This window comes from Macaca nemestrina, chromosome 4 (genome assembly GCF_043159975.1).
Source record: "Macaca nemestrina isolate mMacNem1 chromosome 4, mMacNem.hap1, whole genome shotgun sequence".
Taxonomy (NCBI): Eukaryota; Metazoa; Chordata; class Mammalia; order Primates; family Cercopithecidae; genus Macaca; species Macaca nemestrina.
The window spans coordinates 87177181-87198265 of record NC_092128.1 but is presented as its reverse complement, the minus strand read 5'-3'; the positions used below and the strand labels follow the sequence as shown (position 1 = coordinate 87198265).

Below are 21085 nucleotides of genomic sequence, written 5' to 3'. Positions count from 1 at the left end.
AGTCCCAGCTACTTGGGAAGCTGAGGCAGGAGAATTGCTTGAACCTGGGAGGTGGAGGTTGCAGTGAGCCGAGATTGCGCCACTGCACTCCAGCCTGGGTAACAGAGTGAGAGTCCATCTCCAAAAAAGAAAAAAAAAATTGTTCATTGACTTTCAAATAAATTAATTGCTTTTAATCTCTGTTATTGCAAATATTCCTTCATATTTGTAGTTTTGTTGACTTGTAAATTAAGATCATCATGTGAAATGGTTTTAACTCTGATTAAAGTTACATTTAATATGCATGGTTGAAATTTTAAAAAATTACAAATATGAAGAAATTCTCACTGCTACCATTTCTCCTTCTAATAATAAAGTGTTAGTCCATACAGTATGGTCCTAAGGAGAGCTTCACTTATAAGTGAGACCTAAATGTTGTCACATCTTGAAAATCAGTTCTTTGTGTATCACTTGGGATATATAACAACAGGGTCATCAGTATCAGAAACAATTTCTTAAACATATACTCTCTTTGCTAATATTTCAACCCTAGTTTGGGATTTTATGATGGCAAAGAAGAGGGATTTTGACAGCTATTGATACCTTAAAAGCAAACAGCCTGTAGAAATAAATGATTCCAAAGATCAGATAGGGCCATACAGATCACTCTGAATTTCTTTGACACCTCCCTCCTGGGAGGAAGGCCAAAGAATACCTATTGACTCTTCTGCCCTCCTGTGGCCAGAAATCAATGGAGTCTGTATCTCTTGAGTAGATATTGCTGTGATCTGAAGACAAGTGGATTATTAAAATGGGTGTTTGGTGCCTATGCTAGTTAGGGTTCTCTAGAGAAACAGCACCAAGAAGAAGATACATATTTATTATAAAGTATTGGCTCAGGCGATGATGGAGGCTGAAAAGTTCCAGGGTAGGTTGATTGCAAACTGGAGACCCAGGAAAGCTGGTCATGTAGTCTGAAGGTTGGATAGCCCGAGAGCCAATGCTGTAGATTCCAGTCTGTGTCTGAAGGCCTAAGAATCAGGAGGTCCTATGTTAGAAGAAGATTAATGTAAAACTTAAGCTGTCAAACAGAGAGGCAATTCAACCTTCTTCCACTTTTTTGTTCTATCCAGGCCCTCCACACATTAGATGATGCCCATGACATTGGGAAGGAATATCTGCTTTACTCAGCTTATAAATTCAAATGCTAATCTCTTCTGGAAACACCCTCACAGACACACCCAGAAATAATGCTTACCCAGCTATTTGAGCATCCTGTGCTTAGTCAAGTTCACACACAAAATTAACCATCTCAGTGCCCGTCGAAGATTCTCTGCAAAGATGGCCATTAATAATTCCTTCATTTTCTGTAAAAATTCCTTTCATCATGATGTGCAGCTACTTTCTCTCTTTTTGATTTCTGTCTGGGCTTGTGAATTCCTTTGACCAAAAGAATGAGACAGATTTGACACTGTGCTAGTTTGGGGCATGACATTTAAGAGGGGTTGGCAGAATCTGTTTGTTTGTTTTTTAAAGAAATCATTCACTATAAAGAAAATCAGGCTATCCTGCTGGAGAAAAATACCATGTGGAAGAGAACTGAGATGCCCCAGGCAACATCCAACACCAAGGACCCCAACCTATAAAGGAGTCTATCTTGGATCCTCCTTTGCTTCAGTTGAACTACCTTAGCCAACCCCATGTGAAAGAGAGATGAGCTGTTTCCTTTAGTGCTGCTTAAAATCTGGATCCACAAAACTGTGAGCAATGAGATGGTGTTGTTTTAAGCTGCTAAGTTTTGGAATGGTTTTTTATACAGTAATAGACAATTGAAAAAAGTTGTAAATGTTATAGTTTTTATTCTCCACAACTTAATCTGATTTATCAGTTACAGAGCATATTTACCCTTGATCATCCCCTCAAATATAAAGAATGAATCATTTTTAAGATGAGTCTTTCACTGGCTCATGTGTAAGGTATATTTATTGACTTCTTGCCATTATTCCCAGGCCTTGGAAATTTCCAGGGTTAGAATACCAAGCCTTTAGATTATTGTCTTAGTGTATTTCTACTGTTAGAATAGAATAGTACAGGCTTGGTAATTTATAAAGAATAGAAGTTTATGTGGCTCACAGTTCTGGAGGCTGGGAAATCCAAGAACATGTTAATAGCATCTGGTTGATTGTTACTGCACAGCAGAAAGGCAAAAGGCAGAAGTAAGCATGTAAGACAGAAAAGGAATGGGGACCAAATTTCATTATTTTTTCAGGAGCCCACTCCCATGATGATGGCATTAATCCATTCATGAGGGCAAAGCCTTCATTACCTAATGAACTTTTAAAGGCCTAACCTCTTAATACCACTGCAATGGCAATTAAGTTTTCAACATATCAACTTTAAGGAACATATTCAAATCATAGCAATTACGGTTCTGATATTTACTAAAGTGGAGATGTCTCAAACAACTATAACTACTTATTCTTGAAGATAAATGAAAAGATTAGATTTTTCTTGAGAGCCAGATTAAGTAGGGACAGGAGGGCCTTAGTGTCACAACATGAGCAATCTCAGATGTTAGCAGCACTGGCTGGTGAGGATGGGAAGTAAGCCAAGGCCAGCCTGTAGAGTATCCCAGGGAGACCTAGGCATCAGAAGTCACAAGAATAACAATTAAAGCCAGTCAAGGGGTGATATCCTGTTTGTATGTGATTAATCCTTCCATAGCAGTTCTTCAGCCAATTAATCAGAAGTCAACCCTCTGATGACTCAAGCCTAGTCAGTCAAACTGGGGTTGTGTCTTACTTCATGCAAGAGACATGTGAAATTGCAAGAAGGAGCCAGTTATAAGACCTGGGTCAATGAGGTTAAGTTTGGGAAAAAGGTTGCAAATGGCGGGTACACCCCATGAATAGTAAGACATGTCTCTAGGCAATGAGACAAATGCAAGATTCGCCCTATTCACAAAGTGAAGCTGTCTGTCCTGGTCAGGACTAGCAGGATTAAGTTCATAGATGAAGACACAAGTGAATTCCGGTTCAGCAGAGCTGATAGTGACATACCCAATTCAGGAGGTAGTGAGGAAAAATAAAAAGACTATAGAAAGGCGAGAGGCCAGGAGAACCAAGACAAGCATAATGAAATTTGATAACTTTGCCCCCAAGACCAGTGTTGGTTACTTTCATGTATATTTTTGTTATTGTACTATAGCAGTTAATAATCATATATTTTTATGAAGTTAAGAGAGAATAATTACTAAGGAATATTTGACAAAGGGGGAAGTTTCTGGTTTGCATTTTAATCACTTGTCAAGATCTTGAATTCTTTCAAGGATAAGTGGTAGGAGAGGTGAAAAGACGTAAGAAGTTGGGGTGAGAAGAGTCTGTACAAACTTAAAAACAAAACAAACTTTTTATTTTGTGAATAGTTTCAAGCACTCTAATTTTTCTGAAGAGTACATATAAATTGTTCTTTATTGATTTATGTTTATATTCAATGGTAAGTTTAACATTCTTTCAATTATTCATCTATTCTTTCATTTATGTATTAAGCCAATTAGTGGTAGCAATGGTCACAAAAGAGAGTACTTAATTTCTATTTAATTTATTTCTATGCACGTACAGTAGAGACAACACAGTGACCTCATTTATTCCTCTTAGCAATCTGCTGCAAGTTACTTCCACATAAAATATTGTCCTTTTGTCACCACTAAGTCTTCATTGTCCAAAACGGTGTAGTTTATTGCTCTCCTAAGTAGATTATACAGCATCTTCCCAGACTCTGTATATTCTTTTTTTCTTCTTCTTTTCCTTGGGGAAGGAGAGAGGGTCTTTCCCAGTGAGTATTCCATGCTAGAGAGCAATGAAACATTCTTTTTTGTAAAAATCAAAACTTGTTTATATCTTTTGGACATCACTGAAGAGACTATATTATTATATGAAAAGACTGTCGCAGTCTTCTCTCTCTCCCTTCTCCATGTTACCCCTTGTGCTTCTACCCTACCATAGTCCCTTTCAATCTGCTTAAGATAAAGATGTGGTGCCCTTATGGGTAAGGCACTATAAAGCAATGATGTCTGAAATTCAGACTCTATTGGACAGCTCACTTCCTGTATTTACTCTGTGCTTGGCAAGTTGATGAGGGCGGTGGCTGTGGTCACAATGCACAACGTCTGCATTCTTTTTTTCTTATCGCTCAGATAAAAGATATGACTTTGAATTCCTTTGGACCATTTGCATCTTAAAGCCTATTTTTTTTTCTTCTTTAAATCTTATTTTAGCAATGAGTCAAGGTTAAAATGCATATAAACAGCTGTTGTCAATATACTTCTTGCAGAAATGAAAAATCTACCTTTTGTAGCTGTTGCTTTTCTTTAATGATTCCATATGTTCCTCCGTTCCACAGATTATTAAGGCTGGCCACCACCATTTCCAGATTAGTGATTTGTTTCCTAAACAAAACTTTCAAAGATATTATCTCTGTCACATTGTCCCTTGTGCAAGGGGTCATTACCCTCTTTTGGTTTCTGGAGTAATGTGGCATCCTCAGTTGAATTGCATGCATTAGTTCTGTGCTCAGAGCAGTTTCAGGCAACAATTTCTATTCTATTTAAGCTGTGGTCAAGGATACTGCCTTTGATGGTTCTCAGAGGATGCTGTGTTTTTAAATGACAGCTTTTACAAGGCAAAATGAATTCTAAGTGCGCGCACACACACACACAAAATGACATGTTTGTAGAAATACCAGGGGATGATCTGGTTTTCTGTTTCTCTTCCATCATTCTTTTCTGGTATTTAAATATTTTTCCCTTGTGTTTCCCTTCTTACAAATTAACAAGGAAATGAAACAGTTTAATGAATTACTTACACAATTTTAAAATAAATTTCTTATGCATTTTTTATATGGTATTTTAATATATTACATGCATTTTGCTTTGGGTACTGAAATTAAATGTATTGAATATAAAGTGAGTTGGGGTATAATTCTTTTAAATTCACTGTTTATTTCAGTCTGGCTCACAACTACATTGGAATCACCTATGGAGGTGTATCAAAAATCAGATTCCTGGGCCTACTCTGGAGGCATTTAATCGAAATTTCTGTCAGTAGATGCCAGGAATATATTTTCTAAGATTATTATATAATACATACTATGTAAATTATATTGTATAAAATACATAAAAAAACTACATAGAAACCATTGTTCCAGGTGCTTCTTATGAAAAGTTAAACTTTAGTATTATTAATTCAGTCCTAAGGCTAAATATTCACCATTGCTTCCTTTTTAGTTATACAGGAAAAGCACAGTGGATGGTAGAGACAATTGACAATAACTTTGCAAGAAATATTATGAAAATGAAAGGTAATAATGATGTTGTCATGTGGTATTGTTTAGTCTGCATTATCTGCAGAGAGACTTCAATTCTGAGTGTCACCGTTCTTATGTATAAAAATGAGTTAAAGGTCAGAGGTTAATAGACTGTACCATTTACATAAGATACACAATAGCAAATCAGAAATTAGAATTCATAGGCTGCCAGAAATGATGGGGATGCCCCATGGTAGAATGTTAATTTACTTCTTCTCGCTCTGATTTCAATAGAGTTAAAGGATGAACCACTAAGCTGTTCATTAGCACTGATGAGAAACACCCCAACTAATCTCTAGAAAGGGTACTAAAACAATAATGTAGCTGGGGAGGAGGGGTATGACTGGTAGTGCTAATTACATTTGCGTTAATACTAAAAAAAATTTACCCACTGGAAACTAAAATTTTCTAATAAAAGAAATCTCCAAGACAAGTACTCCAGAGAGGTATGCTAACATGTAAAGACACACAAACAAAAAAGTAAGTTTTAGGTATTTCAGATATAAAGATGAGAGCCACTTTCATTTAATGTACACTTCTGTGCATATTAAAAAGACAATGTCAGGAACTAATAAGTGATTATAGCAGTGCTGTAGGATCCAAGGTTAATACAAAAAAGTCAATCATTTTCTATATACCAGTCATGAACAAGTGGAATTTGAAATTAAAAACACAATATTATTTACATTAACCCCCCAATGAAATCCTTAGGTATAAATTTAAGACAATATGTACAAGATCCATAGAAGAAAAAATACAAACCTGATGAAAGACATCACAAAAGAACTAAGTAAAGATGTTCCATGTTTGTGAGTAGGAAGACTCAATATTGTCAAGATGTCAGTTCTTCCAAAATTCATCTATAAATTCAATGCAATCCCAATCAAAATACCAGCAAGTTATTTTGTGGATATTGATAAACTGATTTTAAAGTTTATATGGAAAGGCAAGAGACCCAGAATAGCCAACACGATACTGAAGAAGAACAAAGTTGGAAGACAGACACTACTGGACCTCAAGACATATAAAAAGCTACAGTAATCAGGACAGTGTGGTATTGACGAAAGGATGTACAAATGAATCAATGGAACATTATAAAGAAACCAGAATTAGACTCAAATAAATATAGTCAACTGATCTTTGACAAAGAAGCAAAGGCAGTAAAATGAAGCAAAGATAGTCTTTTCAACAAATGTTGCTGCAACAACTGCATATCTATGTGGAAAAACAACAAAGAATCTAGACAAACCTTATACCCTTTACAAAATTAACTCAAAACTCACAGACCTAAATGAATCACTGACCTAAAAAAACCACAAAACTATAAAACTCCTAAGAGATAGCATAGGAGAAAAATCTAGGTGATGATTTTTTTAAAAGCACCACCAAAGACATGACCTGTGAAAAACAATTGATAAGCTGGACTTCATTATCATTAAACATTTCTGCTCTGCAAAAGACACTGTTGAGAATAAAAAGACAAGCCACAGACTGGGAGAAAATATTTGCCAAAGAAATATCAGAGAAAAAACTGTTCTTCAAAATAAACAAAGAACTCTCAAAAATGAACAATAAAAACACAAATGACCCAACTAAAAAGTGGGCCAAAGACTCTGACACCTCACCAAATACGATACACATGGCAAATACACAAATGAACAATGCTCAACATCATATGTCATCAAATAAATAAAAATTATATCAACACTGAGATACCACTGCACACCTGTTAGAATGGCCAACAGCCAGAACACTGACACACCAAATGCTGGTGAGGATGTGAAGCAACAGAAACTCTGATTCATTGTTGGTGGGAATGCAAAATGGTATAGCTACTTTGCAGGACAGTTTGGCCGTTTCTTACAAAACTAACCATACTTTTGCCCATACAATTCAGCAATCTTTCTCCTTGGTATTTATCCAAAGAAATTGAAAATTTTAGTACACATAAAAATCTGCACAGAGGAACAGAAAACCAAACACTGCGTGTTCTTACTTACAAGTGGGAGCTGAATAATGAGAACACGGGAGCGGAACCACACCGGGACCTGTAGGGAGGTGGGGAGTGGGGAGGGAGAGCATTAGGAAAAATAGCTAATGCATGCTGGGTTTAATACCTAGGTGAAAGGTTGATAGGTACAGCAAACCACCATGGCACACGTTTACCTTTGCAACAAACCTGCACATCCTGCACATGTACCCCAGAACTTAAAATAAAACTTTAAAAAACCCTGCACGGAGATGTTTATTACAGCTTAGTTATAATTGCCAAACCTTGGAGCAACCAAGATGTCTTTCAGTAGGTGAATGAATAAATACATCATGGTACATCCAGCAAAAAAAATAAAATAAAATAAATCAGTGCTAAAGAGACAGAAGCTGTCAAGCCATGAAAAGATATGGAGAAAAGTTAAATGCATATTACTAAATGAAAGAAGCCAGTCTGAAAAGAATACTGTATGGTTCCAACTATATGATGTTCTGAGAAAGGCAAAAGCATGGAGGCAGTAAAAAGATAAGTGGATGCCAGGGATTGGGCAGGGATTAGGGGAGAGGAAGGCATGAATAGGCAGAGGATAGATGACTTTCGGGCAGTGAAATTACTCTGCATGATACTGTAATGGTGGATACACATCATTGTAAATTTATCAATCCTATAGAATGAATGTACAACACCAAGTGTGAACTCTAATGTAAACTAGGGACTGTGGGTTATAATGATGTGTCACTGTAGGTTCATCAGTTGTAACCAATGTACCACTCTGGTGGGAGATGTTAACAATGTGGGAAGCTATGCATGTGTGGGGCAGGGAGTTATGGGAAGTTTTTGTACCTTTCTCTCAATTTTGCTGTGAACCTAAAACTACTCTTAGAAAGAGACTACTTTAAAAAATTAAAGGCATGCCAAAGCCAGCTTATGAAATTGTGGTATACATTTAACAAAGTTATACTTTAAACATTTAGAATACATTTTTAAATTCATAAGACAAAGGATTTATTTTAAAAGTCAATACTGGGGGTCTAGTAATGGGACATAAAGTTGAATGAACAGTGCCTTATTTTTTCAATCATATTACTGCATTTCTAACTACGTATAACTTCATTTGGAGATTATAGTCCAAATGAGAATCTTCCTCAGTGTGAAGCCTGTTATTAGTTTCCTCTCGCTGCTATAACAAATTACCACAGATTCAGCAGCTTAAAACAACTCAAGTATATTATCTGACAGTTCTGTACATCAGAAATCTGAAAATGGGGTGGCAGGGCTATATTCTTCTGCAGGCTCTAAGAGAAAAACCTGTTTCTTTGCCTCTTCCAGCTTCTAGAAGTTGCCTACATTCCCACCTCTGTCTGCACTCTGATAGCTGCTTCCATCCTCATACTTCCTTCTCTAACTCTGACTTCTCTCTTATAAGGATGCCAGAGATTACATAGGGCCCACCTGGATAATCCAGGCTACTCCCCTCCATCTTGAGATCTTTCACTTAATCACATCTGCAATGTCTCTTTAGCAGTGTAAGGTAACTTATTCATATGTTCTGGAGATAAGAATATGGGCATCTTTGGAGAGTCATTATTTTGCCTACCTGGAAGCTCAAAACAGAAACGACTCCAAGAACTTCCAACTCTGCATGCTCTGCTTCATGATTCAGTTGGGGTTTATGTTTTCTAAACTCTTCAAGTGATATCTTAGAATGGTTATTACCAGTGGATCCCAGAGGATTTCACTTTTCAGGATACGTACTTTCACTTACCTGATGCAGAGAAGATATTCTCATAATGTGGCTGCTATAACTTGGTATTAAGTAACAAGGAAGCTACGTCTGTTACCCCAAAGTATGCATAACATGGAATTAATTATATTTATATAAAAAGGACACAGAGAAAAATGTTGCTTCATACTGTATATATGAATGAATACTATAATCTGCCCTTTTTTCCCTACAAGTTGGTCTGCTAGACATTGTTTATAGTATGTAAGATATAAGGATCTAAGGATTCATGTAAGATCTAAATTGATATATCTGCTCTAAGAACAAAACTAAATAAGATTCTAGTCAAAATTTGTCAATGTTTAATTATATAAAATTATTCTATAGCAATTAGTATAACAAGAGCTTTATTACTCTACTTTTCTTTGCTCAAGGTTAAGTAAAGGAAGAATACCTTTATAACAACTCCACCTTTAGATTAAAAAGGGAGGTTTAAAGATCAATATTAATAGAAATACTAACTTGATTTGCCTTCCTGCTCTCATAGACTCATTCATTCATCCACCCAGTTAGTCAACAAACATTTAAATGCTTGATACAGGTGTGGTAGTGGTGCTACGAAGTAATGTGCCAAACTTGTTTCATATAGTTGCTGCCTGGGCATTCATTTTTAGGTCTGATATAAGCTGTTTGAAACCCAGTTGTATCACGTCACCTGTGGCTTACTTAAAACGTCCCCTCCCTGTGATACAGAACACTTGTTCCTCATTCCATGACCAAAAACCCAACACATCCCGCAGCTGCTAACCATGATAAAACCCAATGGTGGACACCACAGTCAAGTTCCCCCTTTGCTGGTGTTTTCTTTAGTCAATCCACAACCCCCTCTGGAAAGCCTAAGGGATAAAGCCTTTTGGACCTTAACATAGCCCCACAGGTCCTCTCTCTTGCTCCCCACCTGCTGGTTGGGTGTCCTGTTATCTCCAGACTTCCCATCAGGCTTATTCTCTGGTGAATCTGTAAGTGATAAAATGCACCTGTTACTTTACATGTTTTGTGTGCTGCCTCCTCTGGCATCTGACCTGCACAACAGAAACTAGCTTTCTTCTCTGGGCCAGAGCTCTCCTGAAGAGTGACTGTTCTGGCTTATGGCCACTCTTAAGAGAGAGACCTCGAGATCAAGTTAGAAAGGAACAATAGCAATAAAAATTACAAGGAAGTATATTATGGCAACCACTTTTCAGTTAAGAGTTATTAGCCTAACAAACCTCAACTAGCACAGGACCTAAATGCTAATTATAATAAAAGTAACAAAAGTGAAAGAATGGCTTCAAAAGACTAAACAAAAAGCAAAAAACATCATTTTGTATGCTCTCAACTGAGAAAATAGGTAAAAATAAAAATTGTAATAAATACTGTAATTGGATAACATTTCCAGTGTTTAAAAAGATTATTTCTAATGAATCATAAACCACTGGATTAAGACTGAATTACTGATGATTATACACTTTAATGATCATTAATCTATTTAATCAGCAATTCATTCAATAAATATTAAGCTTCTGTTACATTCCAGGAGCTGGGAACACACACACAACCCAAGCCAAAAGAAAAATGTTGCTGCTTTCATGGAGTTTACATTCCAGGGACTAATGCAATAGTACTCTCCTCCAAATTCTTCACTATACTTTCATGGTAAACCTCACCAGCAACAAGAGTACTAAATAAGGTAAGATATGCTTTAGGCCTGGAATTCTTCAACTTTGGCCTACTTCTATACGAGGGCCTTAAGGCTGCTCTGCCATTAATTGTGCAATCTTACATAAATTAACCATTTTAACTTCTTTTCCCCTTTGTAAAAAGGGAAATGACAAAAGTTGAGTTCTCCTAGGGACTAAATGACATAAGGTGTATCAATTGTTCAGCAATTAGTATCGCTTTGGCCCTATGGTTCCAAAACGTGCCTGCGCATCAGAATCACCCGAGGATCTTTAAAAACATTCCAAAGCCCGGTGCACACTAGACCAATTAAATCCCAATCTCTGAGCGTGTCAGGACACGCTCCCCAGGTGGTTCCAACTTGCAGACAAGTTTGAGAGCCACCACAGTTTGAATTATTGATGTGCCACAATAACAGTTGCTAATCCATCTGTCTTTACCCCAGGTGGAACCAGGAAGCCTCCGGAGCTTAATGAAATTCAGATAATCGAGGTGCATACGCACCCTACGTCCCATCCCGTGATTTGAATCTCAATCTCTTCCAAAATTTTAAAGCAGGGAGGAATGGGACAGAGGCTTGACCTCTCCTGCATACTCATGGCACTTAAGTATCTGCGATCTTTAGATATGTAGGGCATGCTGACACTTCCACTTGGGGCGACAGCTGGGCCTGCCCGGGGGAAGCGCAGAGCGGGCAAGTCAGCCCTCCCAGAGGCGCTGGGCCCGGGTGCGGAGGCCGCAGCCGCGCCGCGAGGGCAGATCGGTAGCCTCAGCTGCTGCCGCGGCTGTCGGGATCGTCCCCTGCGGGGCAGCAACAGCGAGGCTCCGGCGGCTCACGGGGGCGCCTTCTGCTTGCGCGCTCCGCGTCCCTCTCCGTGGTCTGCCCTTCACCCCGCGACCCCGGCCGAGGGTGGGAGCAGCGCGGGGTCGCATCGGCCCGGGGCTAGCGTGGTTTGCCGCTCCGCCCGCAGCCATGGAGCCCGGGCCGCCTGGCAGTTCCGGGCCCGTGGAGCCGGGTCCTTGCCTGAGTGGTCAGCGCGGCGCGGACCACGCGGCTTCCGCCTCCCTGCAGAGCGCGGCCGGGACAGAGCCCGGGCGCCACTCGCTCGCCGTGGCAGCCGTGTTGCCTGCCGGGGGGTGCGGGGAGAGGATGGGTGTCCCCACCCCGAAGCAATTCTGCCCCATCCTGGAGAGACCGCTCATCAGCTACACCCTACAGGCCCTGGAAAGGTAATACGTAGCTGGGCTAGCCCCGCGGTTCCTTGGGGCCCGGCCTCCCGCTCCCCGCCCTGCCGCTGCTCTAGCGCTGGCACTTTCACCTCGGGAACTGCCGGGCCGGGCTCAGTTATTCAGGCTAGAGCTCTGTTCCCTCCCGCGTTCCAGAGATGGGAAGCTCTGGAGACAGATGGGCACAAAAGCTGCAGCTGCCCCACAGAACCCTTTACGTTCCCAAGCAGATGAGGTGGTGGGGAAGGCCCGGCGTGTGGCCCCGGATTAGAGAGTGCATGGGTTGAGACTAGGCAATTTGGAGTTCTGGCTGTGGGGCCTAAAGAGAAGCTGTGCGGATAGTCTCGCGGTCCTGGGGCTCTGCCTCCGCGCATGCGTGGATTGAGTTGTACGTGCACACCTGTTTCCAGGGTGTGTGTTGGGTTTTTTCATTCATTTACCAAGCACCCTCTGTGAGACAGACTGCGCTAATTACTAGGTGCTGCAGGAGGGGAGAGGAGCAGAATTTAATAACCTTTCAATGGTGGAAAGGGCTTTAATCCTGAATCCTAAGATAAAGGTCATACCCCCTTTATCTTAGAAAAGGCACTGAAGTTAACTAGCTGAGGAAATGAAGGAGACAGAGGGAATGGGATAGGGAGGACTAGGGGAACAGTAGTGAGGAGCTGAGGAAGTGAAATGGAGGGGTATGTTATAATATTAACTTACTTTGTTTTTAGCCCTGAGTAATGAGGTGGAGCTTGGAGCGGGGGAGCAGGGGTGGGAAGCAGCGGCATTACAAATATCCACATAGTTCTGAACTTTTCTGAAGCCAGTGGGGAGCTGTGGTAGTTTGTGAAGCCTTGAACTGATGCGAACCGTTTGCATTTCAAGATAGATGTCATCCTTTAGCATACACAGCCTTTGCAGGAGGTTTTGAAAACCGAGCTAGTGAGGTTCTAGTCCAAGGGAAGTGGCACGTTCTCCAGTAAGGAGCCCCACGCAAACCCTCACATATGCTTCAAAAGCCAAAAAGTTCAAGTTGTTTTGTAACCACCCCACGGGTTCGCCTTGCCCCTGCCTAAACAGACCCGATTTATCAAGACGGGAATTGCAATGAGAAAGAGTAATTCACGCAGTGTCGGCTGTGCGGGAGATTGGAGTTTTATTATTACTCAAATCAGTCTCAAATTATTACTCAAAAAATTATTACTCAAAATTATTATCAAATCGAACATTTCGGGATCGGAGTTTTTAAAGATAATTTGGTTGTTAGAGACTCGGGAAGTGGGGAGTGCTAATTGGTCAGCTTGGAGATGGGGGTCCAAGTGAGGTCTTCTTGGTGTCTTCTGTTCCTGGGTGGGATGGCAGAACTGGTTGAGACACATTACTGGTCTGGGTGGTGTCAGCTGATTCATGGAGAGAGAAGGGTCTGTAAAATATCTCAAGCACTGACCTTAGGTTTTACAATAGTGATGTTATCCCCAGGAGCAATTTGGAGAGTTTCAGACTCTTGTAGCCAGAGGCTGCATGACCCCTAAACTGTAATTTCTAATCTTGTAGCTAATTTGTTAGTCCAATGAAGGCAGACTGGTCCCCAGGCAAGAAGGGGGTCTTTTCGGGAAAGGGCTATTATCAATTTTGTTCGAGTCAAACCATAAACTAAATTCCTTCCCAAGGATAGTTCGGCCTACGCCAAGGTATGAACAAGGACAGCTTAATGGTTAGAAGCAAGATGGAGTCAGTTAGGACTGATCTTTCACTGTCCTTATTTCCTCAGTTATAATTTTCACAAAGTCGGTTTCAGGTTCTCATATGACTATTTTACTTTTTGAATATTGGAGTTTGAAAAATGGAAGTGTAAAGAGCCATAGTCACCGATTTATGTAATCTTCCCAAAGATTACATCTGAAACTCAAATTTTGAAATGATTCCAGTTGCAATATTCCATTTCTCTGGGTAATGGGGGGAGGGGTCCCTGAAACCATTTCATGAACCATTTACCTATAATATTCCAGTGGCCGTGAACATCGTGACAACATAGCTCATATATGCAGGCATTTCTATGGGACACAATGGTTCTTGGCCAGCAGGATCTTTATCTGCCTGGTAATTAGCTATAGGGGATTATAGTCACTTTTACACTAAACTTTTCTCCCATGGAGAAAACTTTTGCATTAACTTGAATTTTTTGTCGTCTTTTGAGGCAGCCTAAGATAGGTGGACACTAAAAATCTCACTGATATTGTTTGGCTGTGTCCCCACCCAAAAATCTCATCTTGAATTTTAATCCCCGTAATCCTGCGTGTTAAGGAAGAAATCAGGTGGAGGTAATTGAATCACGGGGCAGAGATCAGGTGGAGGTAATTGAATCATGGGACTGGTTTCCCCCATGCTGATCTCTTGATAGTGAGTTCTCATGAGATCTGGTAGTTTTATAAGTGTTTGGTAGTTCCTCCTGTGTTCATTCTCCTTCCTGCCGCCTTGTGAAGAAGACACCTTCTTTTCCCTTCACCTTCTACCATGCTTGTAAGTTTCCTACGGCTTCCCCAGCCATGCTGAACTGTGCATCGATTAAACCTCTTTCCTTTATAAATAACTCAATCTTGGGCAGTTCTTTGTAGCAGTGTGAAAACAGACTAATACTCACTTTTAAGGGAAAAGAACGTTTGGAAAGGCCTTGTTTATGGAAAATAAAATGCTTGTCTTCCACTTTTACTTAATTGATAACAGCAGTCACAAAATCCTAATAGCAATAGCAACTCATCAAAATTTTCATTCTGAAATATTTCATGGCTCGTTTTTATCACTATTATGTCTGAAGAACTTATAGAACATGATTATATTTTGGGTATATCCTAGGAAGTCCTTGGAAAGATTGCTTTATAGCAGTGTGTGGGTGCTGCTTGGCCGTTTGCCAAGTGAAAGCCCCTATCTCCTTCTGTAAAAGATCACCCCTACAGACTGTTGATAGTTTTCTTAGGGTATGGTGCCAAAAGTCTTCAGTCACTTCATTAAAAAAGATAATTTATACAAATTCAAATAAGGAAAAGGACATGGAAGTATAAAATGCCTTATAAGACTACTTTTTTGCTCTGTTGAGAAATTATGCATGCTTTTTACTTATTAAAGGGAAACTACAGTTCTCATTGTCCCAAATAAGAAAAACAATGGGTGTCACCACTGTCAGTCATCTAGGTTATTCTGAGAGAATGTCATTTCTTGTTTTTCAAGAGCTGTATGTGATGCCCCAAATTTGATTTTTTTTTTATAACTTCTATTTTAGATTCAGAGGGTGTGTGTGTTTATTTATTACCTGGATATATTGTGTGATGCTGAAATTTAGGGTATGGCTGATCCCATCACCCATGTAATGAGTGTAGTACTGAATAGTTTTTCACCTTTGCCCCCTCCCTCCTCCCTCGAATAACCCCCAGTGTCTATTGTTGACATCTTTTTTTTTTTTTCATACTTTAAGTTCTAGGGTACATGTGCCCAACGTGCAGTTTTGTTACATATGTATACATGTGCCATGTTGGTGTGCTGCACCCATCAACTCGTCAGCACCCATCAACTCGTCATTTACATCAGGTATAACTCCCAATGCCATCCCTCCCTGCTTCCCACTCCCCACCATAGGCCCTGGTGTGTGATGTTGACATCTTTATGTCCATGAGTACCCATTGTACCCTTGTGAGAACTTGTGGTATTTGGTTTTCTGTTCCTCTGTTAATTTGCTTAGAATAATGACCCCCAGCTGCAATCATGTTGCTGCAAAGAACTTGATTTTGTTCTTTTTATGGCTACATAGTATTCCATAGTGTATACATACCATATTGTCTTTATCCAATCCACCATTGATGGGCACCTAGGTTGATTCCCTGTGTTTGCTATTGTGAATAGCACTGTGATGACCATGGTGCATGCATCTTTTTGGTAGAAGTATTTGTTCTCTTTTGGATATATACCCACTAATGAGATTGCTGGGTTGAATGGTAGTTCTGTTTTCAGTTCTTTGAGAAATCTCCAAACTTCTTTCCACAGTGGCTGAACTAATTGACTTTCCCAGTAACACTGTATACATGTTCCCCTTTTCTCTGCATCCTTGCCAGCATCTGTTTTTTTGACTTTTTCTTAATAGTCATCCTGACTGGTGTGAGATGGTATCTCATTGTGGTTTTGATTTGCATTTCTGACTAGTGATGTGGAACATTGTTTTATTTGTTGGATACTTGTATGTTGTCTTCTGAGAAGTGTTTGTTCGTGTCATTTGTGCATTTTTAATGTGTGTATTTGTTTTTTGCTGGTTCAATTGTTTAAAGTTCCTTATAGATTCTGGATATTAGTTTTTGCACTCTCAAGCAAAGGCCTGTTGACTCTGATAGTTTCTTTTGCTATGCAGAAGCTCTTTTGTTTTTTTGGAGATAGGGTCTCACTGTGCTACCCAGGCTGGAGTGCAGTGGCAGGATTTCAGCTCACTGCAGCCTCAACCTCCTGGGCTCAAGCAGTCCTCCCACTTCAGGCCCTCAAGTAACTGGGACTACAGTCATGTGCCACCATGCCCAGATAATTTTTTTTGTATGTTTTGTAGTAATGAGGTTTCGCCATGTTGGCCAGGCTGGTCAGGCTGGTCTTGTGCTCCTGAGCTCAGGTGACCCACCTGCTTCGGCCTCCCAGAGTGCTGGGATTACAAGTGTGAGTCACCGCACCTGGCTGCTGTGCAGAAGCTGTTTAGTTTAATTTGCTTTCAGTTGTCAATTTTAGTTTTTGTTGCAGTTGCTTTTGAGGACTTAGAAATTCTTTCCCAAGGCTGATCCCCAGAATGGTGTTTCCAAGGTTTTCTTCTAGGATTCTTATAGTTTGAGGTCTTCCATTTAAATCTTTAATCTATCTCGAGTTAATTTTTGTGTATGGTGAGAGCTGTAGGGGTCCAGTTTTATTCCTCTGGATATGGTTAGCCAGCTATCCTACCAACATTTATGGAATAGGGAGGCCTTTTCCCCAAAATTACCTATTTTGTCAACTTTATTTCTGAGTTCTCTGTTCTGTTCCATTGGGCTGTGTCTATTGTGAACCAGTACTGTGCTGTTTGGGTTACTGTAGCCTTATAGTATAGTTTGAAATTGATGCCCTGAATTTGACTTCAAAATTCTTTTTATTTGCCCCTCATAAGTAAGGATTTTCTTTGCCCAAACTTTTGCTATCTCACTAATAGAGGGTTGAGAAATTGTGAGTACTTTTTTAATATCTCACCTAAGAAATTCAAACTACCGTCGAAAATAACTTATGGGTTGATTTGTCTTTTGGAATTTTGAACAAAATCTAATCGGGGACTACAAAAGAAAAGGGAGAAACTTCTGAACTTTGGCCCCAAATTCCTAAATTGGGATAGGGAATTGTGAAGAAGCATGACCAGTCTTGCCTCTAGTTAAAGACTGCCACTTACACATACATTTGTTTCCACTACTTCCTTGACCCACCTAAAGGAGCTAAAAATGTATACCTACAGAAGCGAGAAAGAATGAGAGGAAGTGCAGCAGATAAGAAGTACTAATAAACTCAGCACGGTGGTAACCTAATCAGATTTAATGAACCCAGGAAAGCTAAAACATAAGCCTTCAGGTAGAACTTCAGTTCAGGTAGAACTTCTCAGGAAGTAAGATGATTAAAGTTATACGACCTTGAAAAAGTATAGGCATCAGAGGCACAGGGTATCTCTGAAGGTGGAGTAGAACACTGAAAAGGGGACACCTGATTGAATCCTTGAAAAGGAAGAGTAAAACTCCCAGATCTTTAACAGATACTGAGGCTTATTCTCTGGCTGAGAATTAGCACAGCTAATGACGTGAGTTAGGTGCTCTATGGCAGTGGGGGAATTAAGAGAGACTACATTTTGATACAATGAGATCCTTAGTGCCTAAGGTAGATAAGGAAGTTTTCAACATTTCAGATATGCCATATATTAAAGTAGTTATTCTTCTAAAATCAAGGAGTTGGAGGAGTCATTGAAAGAAATCCATTTTGTGAATTGACTGGAACTTCAGATTGCTTGTCCATTTTCCTTTTGACAAAATCAGAAAAGTTTTTTTAGTTTAGTCAAGTTCTACTTTGTGCCATTGAAACTGCTTAGAAAACTACTTATCAGATTAAATGAGATTAAAAAGTACCTCTGAACCCACCAGTATCTGAGGCCTGTTGGCTAAAGGCTCTGAGAAAATGGAGATTTACAACTAAGTATTTAATATATCAAGATTATGTTGTTTGTGGATATATTTGTGTATTATGATTAACCATCATGTACATGTATAGACATACGAATTAGTATATATGAATGTGTGTATAGGTTAATATACTCCAATCTTAAAGAATGGTAGTCCAGAATTGTGCATATGGATATTACTAGGAAGGATCACATAACAACTCATTTCTACTTTATGCTGGGAACTAGACCCTTTCAGAAGTTGATTAAAAATGTTTCTAGGATTTCAAAAGTTGTTTTGGCTTTTTAACTGAACTGAAATATAATTATTGAACCTCAGGTTATAAACTAAAGGGAATCTTAGTTTTCACCTTTTACTAACAAGAAACTGAGATTAGGGGTACTAATCCCTTAGATAACTATTGCTTTGTGACCTGAGTTTCTATCAGGATATATTGCTCCAAGAAATCAGATGACAGTGGTGGTGTTGGCAGGGGCATAAACCCTCTGACAATTAAACCGTAACATTCACTCACAATTTATAAATTCATGTATCTAGATTTTGCTGTTTTAGAAAATGTATTCCCTGGATCTGTTGTAGGAGGCAAAAATTCCTGCCAGTAATCTAATTTCTGGTTTAAATATACAAGGAAAGCGTCATGGTGTGTGTGTGTGTGTGTGTGTGTGTGTGTTGGGGTTGGGGGTGGTCAACCTGAAATAGCTGAAAAATAGACTAAGATGACAACTACAACGAAAGGGAGTAAGAAAGGCAAACTTCGGCCATGCTTATTCAGACTTGGTGATGAGTTGGGTAGGGGGTGGGAATTCCTGACAGTGGATTTGAACAAGGTCTGGCAGGGCTTTCCTCATAGTTCATGAGGTTTTCGAACTCTTAGATAGAGGACAATGCTTAAGATAACTTTTTCGTTTAGATGGTTTCATGCTTTCAAAGTTTGTTATGACTTGGCCTCCCCTATAAATCTATAGGAAAATGTGCTGTTGCACTGATTAGAAAGTATTCTAGACCTTATGATAGTCGTGTGTATCATTGTGTGTTAATCTATCGGCACTGATTCATGTTTCAGAATCTTTTCAGTTTGGCTAGAGTGAATTAGTCTCCTCGAGTCAGACAACTCCAGGTAAATTTTGGGGAGAAAAATGTTTTGTAGATCTGTATGTGTTTATATTATGGAAACTAAATCTTCAGGTTGAGATTGGGTTTGTAAATCAATGAAAGTCTATGTTTCATTATTGTTTAAGATTCCATAGTGTGTGTTTCAGTATATTAGCTTAGTTTTTCAAAAAAACTTTTCTTCATTTATTCAATTTGTTTTCTTGTGTACTTTTGCATATTCTGTCCTAGATTTTGGAAAACCACAGCAAATTCTGTTGAACAAGATATACAAGTAAAGATATAAATGTTAGTCCAGATGAACAATGTTGATCACTTGAATTAGGCTGAGATAACAGGAATGGAGTAGAGAAGACAGAAATATTTAGGTGCTAGTGTTGATAGCTCTTAGTGATTAACTGTATTAGAGGTTCAGAATGAGAAAGGAATGCTTTTAGTTGCGTGGTTAGATGAATTTGACTTAAAATTTTGTCTCAAGGCTTCCTTAATAAAACGGTCAAGTCTGAGTCATGGGACTTGTGTTTTGTATAGATCAGATGATTAGAGGTCAATTTCACATTTCCAAAAGACCCCATGGAACACCTTAAAAATAAGTGATAAGACTAAGGCAGGTAGGCTGAGGCCTGACAACTGGCAGCCTTCATGGGCCATAGTAGGAAGGCTTGACATTGCAAAGGTAATCCAAGAGCCAGCCCCATCATGCCAATTCAATATTTTGCTGCTAAAACGTCAGGGTCGGTATGGAGACATAGAGATCTATGAATTATGTCCACAGTACAGTCCAGAGGCCAAGTTTCCGTGAAGGCTGCCATGGAAATGAGCAGCAGCTGCCACTGTCCCCTTGCAGCCAAACTCTGCAGACTGGATGAGAGGGCTTTCAGAGGTGTTAACAGGGACTGATCTTTCCCATCTGTTTCATAAAGCATTTGTTAAAATGTTCTGTTCCCAACTGATCTGTTAAAAACTGTCTGGGCCGAGTATTCCTGTAAGCAATATTTGTTATTCCAAGAGAAAATAACTTTTGAGTTATTATGTTTCTTCCTCAATGTCTGTAGGTGTAATAAAGCTTAAGGCTAGGTTCCTATTTGCCTATGGAATGTGCTAGAAAGGAAATATTCAGGAGAACTTGACAGAATTAGGCTGCTGAGGGTTTGGTGTGGACTTGTCCTCAGTTAAGAGGTAAACTAGATCTCTTTATTCAGCAAATATTTGATCGGTAGGCACTGTGTGAGGTACTTAAGGTCTTTTTCAGTCCCATGATTTTACATTATTAAATTTTAATACTGTAAAAGACTTTTAATTCTATAACTAGAAAAGAATGTGAATAAATCCTTAGAAATACAAACAGTACTTAAAAAGACTTGCAAGTACTAGGTGTATGCTTGGTTGCTGACCAAAATAGCTTTATAAGCCTGCTATCTCTGAAGAGTGTTCTAAAACAGTGTTTTCCAAACTTTTTTTGTGACCTGTTACAAGAATTACATTTTTGCCTCATGGCTCAGTGACAAACACATATTTACTTATACACTCACACATATTTGAAAGAAAATTCTTGAAAACAACCTATCTCTGTGCTATGCATTTTAATTTTTCTGTTCTATTTCCATTTCATTTACCCAACAATGTTGGTCTAAAACTTACTATAAACTGATTTTATGACACTCTAATGGGACCCGAAATCGGCAGTTTGAGAAATATTGGTTTAAAATGCCATTTTCTGTTTGGAGTCTCATACAATTGTTTGAAATAGTGTAAGGCCATAAGAGTCTGTTT

General features: G+C 39.2%; 1 protein-coding gene across 6 annotated transcripts in view; it reads left to right on the top strand.

Annotated features, from left to right (window-relative positions):
* Positions 1-11748: 11748 nt before the first annotated feature.
* CRPPA (CDP-L-ribitol pyrophosphorylase A) overlaps positions 11749-21085 on the top strand; it is a 333853-nt gene continuing 324516 nt past the window's right edge. For all 6 annotated transcript variants that reach the window (XM_011731042.3, XM_071094909.1, XM_071094910.1 and 3 more), the window contains exon 1: positions 11749-12005. In XM_011731042.3, coding sequence (XP_011729344.2) covers positions 11749-12005 — 257 coding nt within the window. The remainder of the gene's footprint in view (positions 12006-21085) is intronic.